At 34.6% G+C, this 6,449-nt stretch overlaps 1 protein-coding gene across 1 annotated transcript; it reads left to right on the top strand.

The window, feature by feature from the left end:
• The first annotated feature begins 4,554 nt into the window (after positions 1 to 4,554).
• On the top strand, positions 4,555 to 5,684 carry LOC145038515 (uncharacterized). The gene has a single exon (XM_078986850.1). It carries the CDS (start codon positions 4,613 to 4,615, stop codon positions 5,600 to 5,602), a length of 990 nt encoding a protein of 329 aa, XP_078842976.1. The 5' UTR covers positions 4,555 to 4,612; the 3' UTR covers positions 5,603 to 5,684.
• Positions 5,685 to 6,449: the final 765 nt, after the last annotated feature.

Here is a 6,449-nt window from a genome sequence, read left to right as displayed (position 1 = left end):
AGTGTAATAATTCAAGTAAGAAGTTGATTACCCGAAACGAAAAATAATGAGTAATCGATATGGTGATAAATAAAAGGTGTTTTATTTATGCTCAAAGGGTTGAGGCCATATGGGATTAGTATTATTCTTGTGTTTCACTTTGCATGTTTTGACTTCCAGAATAATTGAGTTTATTAAGAATAATCGAATTATTCAAACGAGCCACAATCGTTCATATGTTGGAAGTAGATATGAATGAAGATTGTCGTGAATTGGTGTGTAGATTGTCTAAAAGAGTATTAGACATAAGAAAATGTTTGCTGCAATGTTCATGAGTGCTTATGAATATGAGTTTGAGCATTGGATTAAACCCACGCTCACTTGGATCACTCCATGAATTGTATCACGAGTGATTGGTGAGACGATAACATCTTATATTCTTGAAACCGAGATGTGTGAGTTGTATCTTGCTAATCGGTTGCATATTGATAATATGAAAACGCACTAGTAACTTGGTGTTATAAAACATATTGTTGTGTGTGATTCGGTGAGTGAGTGCAAGCAAGCATTGTATCAAAGTTTATCCGTTCCTTTTATCCAAAGAAGGATAAAAGCGATATCTTTTGGGCCCCTCGATGGTTTAGTGATGACAAACGTAAATGCTCGGCCGGGCTAGGGCTAATTTGATTTGTTCAACTAGTCAGTTGTCAGAAATCAGAAATCAAGAATTAGTACAAAGAGAATGATTAGAAATCATTTCTCCTACGATATCTAGAATGGAGGAATATATGATCCGTTATCTTAAGGACACGCGTATCTGATAGGATCAGAGTTGACAACGGCTTTGGAAAGCTATGATTGCAGATCAGGATCTGAAGTCATACGCATAATAGTTATTAGACTTATCCAAGTGGGAGACTGTTGGATTAGTGTCTAAGTCCATAACTATTTTGGTATGTACTTGACCCGATGGTGCATGGTCCTTTTGGGTTGCCTTCACCAAAGCAACTTGATTGGAGAAATAAATAAAGAGAGAGAGGTTATTATGATTTATTGATATGTTATAAGAATAATATATTAAAGGATAAATCATATTTGTTTAATTAATATTGGTCAATAATTAATTAGGAATTAATTTTGTGATCAAGTGTAATTAATTAAACTAGAGGGGCTGATTTGTAATTATGTGATAGTTACAAAATAAGGTAAGGATTATATTAAATATAGGGTGAACGAATTTAAGGAGATAATGCCTTAGAATTCAACTATGATAAGGATTCAAGGATTATCTTATGGGTTGCTTGGTGGATAAGCAACTAGATAAGGATAATAACTGAAACCCTATCTGGACACCTATATAAACACCCATTGGCTCATGAATTCGTGTAAGCCTTCCCAAGAAGTCCTAAGGACGAATTCTAACCTCTCTCCTCTCTCTTTATACCTTCTCCATTTGCTCTTGGTGTTTGTAAGCCATTAGAGGAGTGACACTTGTGACTCTAAGCCTTCCAAAGTCAATTCAAGGAGGAATTAGGATTGTTATTGCTACATAACAATCAAGGTAATATCTTAAACCTAATTATATGTTAATATTGATTTCCATATGCTAGAATTAGGGTTTATAGTCTTGGATTCAAAGCATGCACAATAGAGAAACCTAGATCCAAGCATTAGGGTTTGTATGAGCACATAGGATGTCTTATGACGAAAACCCATCATACATGACGTCCTCCACCCCAAAACGTTTCCGCCGTTCATGGTTTTGGGGTGTGACAATATTGCTTTGGTTGCTTTTTGGTATCCTTCTTGTCCCAAGAATCCCAATATTGTGCATGTTTTATTTTGGTCGTGTTGGGCTGTCATTTCAGACCCTAATATGGGTCCCAAGGCATAAAAATGAGGTCCCTTGAGCTAGTTTGGTCCCTTGTTCTTTGTAGGAGTTCTTAATAGATTAATACCATGCATTAAGCTCTTTTTGGACGACCAAACTCTTAAAGTTTGAGACTTTATGGTTCTAAAGTACTCTTGAGTCATGGATCTGAAGTTTGAGCTTAGGTGCTTAATTCATTAAGCCTTATTAGGATTTTAAGACTTGCGAGGGTATGCCCCACGTAAGTTATGTATGCCCCGTGTATTGAGTCAACCACCCCGATGGTGGTAAAGGTTAGGCGAGGTACGCCCCCGCATACACCTTCATTGAGGGTTTTAGACTTTGGGCTTCGGGTATTGGGCCATCTTTTGGGCTTTGATACTTGGGCACTAATGGACCATCTGGATATGTGTGTTTTGGGCTATTTTGAGGATTGGACTTGTGGATGAGGCCCAATAAGGGGTTTAGGCCCAATTTGGAAAATTGGGCCAATCATGGGCCTTGAAGTAAGTTAGGCCTTTTAGATCAAAGATTTGGAATTGGGCCTTGGCATAATTAGGGAAAGGGTAAAATTGACAATTACCCTATGTTTGGACCTTAGTCAAGAATGGTATCCCAATTGTTAATTGTGTGTTTGTTTATTGTGATAGTTCGGGATTTTCCATGAGTCATCTGTGAGGGATTTCAGTGCAGCTTGACATTTGAGAGTCTGGAACATTCTCTGGGCCTTCGGCCTGACTGGTCCACCTCGCAGGCCTTCAGTCTATCCGAGCCGCCCTGAGTCTGTTGGCCTTCAGCATAAAGCAGAACCGCCTCAACCCAACCACACGCACACACACATGTCGACATATAACTCATAAACATATAGTCAATTAATCAGTCAAGCACAGATCATACAAATCAATAAGCATAGCATCATCCTATCTACCAGGATTCAAATCTAACAGATTACTACGATACTCAATCATATGACAAGCAGGATAACAATCCGAAGGGCCGGACTTGGTAAGGCGGTCCAGACATGCTGAAGCTTTTGTATGCACGATATTGTTGTGATATTTATGATTATGTATTGTGGTGGTATTTTGGGGGAAACCCATTAAGCTTTGAGCTTACAATTTAGATTATGTTTCAGGTACCTTAGAAGAGGATCGTGAGAATGCGAATGCGTGATCGTGCACCACCTCATGTTTTTTGTTTTACGATTTTGAGATTTTCTTTCATGTGAAACTTATTTTGAAAACAATTTGTAAATAATGATGGTTTTGGGTTTGTTTAACATGTTTAAAATTTTCAACAATATTATGAATGTTACAATTTGTATCTTCATCCATAATTTTATATTTCCTGATATAGTTATAACTTAATTTATCTATTTTATTAAGTATGACTGGTAAATGTATTTCTATGAAAATAAATAATTTATTTCTTTTAGATTAAAATAAATATTTTTAAGCATTTCAAATGATTTCAATAGAATAAAAAATAATTATAAATTTATTTAATTAATAAAAAAAATTAAGCTATTAAAGTTAAGATTAATCGTAACTTTTATTTATTTAATATATATATATATATATTAAACTGCTCATAAATTATTCCACATATGTTCACAGTAAAACTTGAATCTCAACCTTAAAGAGGAAAAACAACACTTGATATTATTGTATTAGAAAACTTTTGGTTAATGGTTATAAGAAAATTGACAATATATATATATATATATATATATATATATATATATATATATATGTATATATAAATTTTTTTAATATATAATATAATAAAATTGTGAATTCGTGATGCTGGTGTTTAAAATTGTACGTTTGTAATTTGTTAAAACTGAAATGCAACAAATATAACAAGACATATGCGACCAGGCCTAATGCAACAAATATATTCACATAGGCCCAAAAGTGTGTAACTTGGGTTTGGGCGTCTTTTTTTTTTTTTTTTTTTTTTTTTCATTCACAATTAAACCTATTTTGAAGATTTAGCCGCAGCCAAAGAGAAAACATCGGAAATGGAAACAACGGTTCAAATACATTGCGACAATTCTTCGAGTATCACCAATTAGTTTTAGGGGTGTTTGACTTGTATTTTTAAAACGTAAAAGTTGTTTTTAGAAAAGATAAAAGACAAAATATGTTTGATAAAAACATTTTAATTTTTGAATTTTATATAGAAGGAAAAATTAAAGAAAACCTGACTTTTAATTTTCCAAAAAGGACTTTTCCTCTGCCAAACACCCCCTTAAACCAACCCAACAGCTGAAGTTGCTCCTTCTGCGATTTCAACCAGGCAAGTTATTTTCACAACATCTCGATTTGTGCGTTTTTGAAAGGATTCGGATGTTTATTAGCTCTCATGGTCGACTGGTCCATAATAACTAGTATTTTACATTCAGTTTTCGTCGACACTAAGCACTAAATTGTTTTTTTTTCCTGCATATTGTTCCTTTACATTTTGGACAAATGTAAGGTGCATATAAAGTGATTTTAGTTAGTTTATTTGATTAACTAGGGTTTGATTACATTTGGTATTTTGGTTTAATCTTGGTCTTCGTTACATGTAACATGTGCTTTTTTTTTTCTCACTCTAGAATCCACTTAGTTATGCTTGTCCGCTGTTTATAACTAGTGTTGAATTTGCATTTACAAGGATCTTGATTATTTATTTTTTCCTTCAAATGCAGCGATGACTAAGACAGGGAGTGTGTCCAAAAGCCAGAATCGTGGTGATGGATGTAACAGCAAGAGGTCCATGACTCGTGGTGCAGCACCTTGGTCAGATCTTGACCATCATTTGCTTTATTTAGTTATGATGCAACTCGGAGCCTTCGATTTTGTTGCATTTAGTGGAGTTTGCAAGTCATGGAGATCACTTGCACTCTCTAACAAAACCAGGTTTATGGCATCCAAACCACCCGTGTCCATATGGATCTCAGAGCAGGGTAATAAGAGGGAGTACTCCCTGCATGAATTTGACGGAAGAGAGTTCATATTTCACATCCCCAAATCCAGTGGAAAGACCTGTGTTGGATTAACTTGTGGTTATTTGGTCTTGTTTGGGAGAAAACCACGTGACTTTTGGCTTATGAATCCTATTACAAGGCATGGACTTCGTTTCCCCAAAGTCCCCACTTATCTTGAACCAGATGAAAGTGGAGTCAGGGCTATTCTCGTCTTTTCATCCTCAATATCTGCATGGATGCTTGTGGTCTTATGTAGATGCACCTCCAGAATATGGTTTTCAATAGCAGGTAAAGCAGAATGGAGTTATGTCTCCTCCATTTCCAGCATCATTGATTTACATGATTTCAAGGGGAAGATATATGCAATAGACATGGGTTCTCGTTTGTATGAACTTGGACTTGATCCGGAGCCCAAACTGATGTTACTCAAAACCAAGAATTTTCTGGAGGCAGATTTGGTACTTCTGGAGTTAGTATGTTCCAGTGAGACCTTTTATGCTATGGAGTGCATTTCCTTTCATGAGTACAAAGTTCATGAACTAGATTTTGGTGAAATGAAATGGGTGTCTCCAGAAGAAAAGAAAATGGAAGAATATGCCTTTTTTGCTAGCGACTTGAAGCATGGTGCTGCTATCAAACGAGAGTTGTGGTCTGACTCTTGGTTGCAACATTACAAGAAATGTGGTGACAATTGTACAAGTAGAAATGGTGTGTTTTTTAATGAAACCATATGGTACTTCCCTAATGATTGTTTGAAAGTTGATCTCAAACAAAAATGATATTAGTCTTATCTATATGCATATGTTGCAATTTAATGTTTTGTTGTTAGTTGCTAGTTGTCAATTGTCACTCACTCTTTGCTACAAGGGGCACGACGATCAATTATATCTTTCTTTTTATGTGATTTGATGTCCATTTTGGTTTGAATATTTCACTTTTTATAATGGTTTTGGATTACTTTCATCTTTATTTGTGCAGTTTTTAAGTGGTGGTCTTTGAATTTTTTTTGTACCATATAGAACAATAGAGTTGGAACTTAGATTTACTCTGCCCCAAGCCTGATTTACACTGAAAACATGCAATTAGAAGTTGTAGTTATGCCAATTATTATGGAAAAGAAAATTATTAAGCAAACATTCGTTCACTCTCAAAACGTTTCTTCACACTGATTGTTTGTGAGAGAATCATATGTTGTTATTTGTATACTATTTTGTCTACTTAATGTTTACTTTACAACTTTTTTAGGCTTATATTTTCGCAGGATATTAAACCTTATTTATAATGAGAATAGCTTGTATTACTTATTTGAAATTGAAATTAACTAGATCTAAGCATGGTTTGCTAGACTAGGTTAATCAATATATCTTTTAGAGTAAATTACACGAATGATCCTTGTCATTTGGGTTAGTTTGTGTGTTTGGTCAATAATTTTTTTTGAACAAATTACTTGGAGTGAGCATATTAACCAAAATAACCGAACCATTTTAACCGAAAGATTACTAAAAGATATGGTAAGGTTACTAATTTTGATTAACCGAATAGATATAGTTCGGTTATCGTTTTCATCTAAAACCGAACCACTATTAATCGAACCGAACCAAAAAATATTAATAAGTATTTTTAATA

The sequence above is a fragment of the Lactuca saligna genome, chromosome 4, assembly GCF_052625555.1.
Source record: "Lactuca saligna cultivar CGN05327 chromosome 4, ASM5262555v1, whole genome shotgun sequence".
In the NCBI taxonomy this organism is placed as follows: domain Eukaryota; kingdom Viridiplantae; phylum Streptophyta; class Magnoliopsida; order Asterales; family Asteraceae; genus Lactuca; species Lactuca saligna.
The sequence above is the reverse complement of the archived record's forward strand: the minus strand, read 5'-3'. Positions and strand labels throughout refer to the sequence as shown.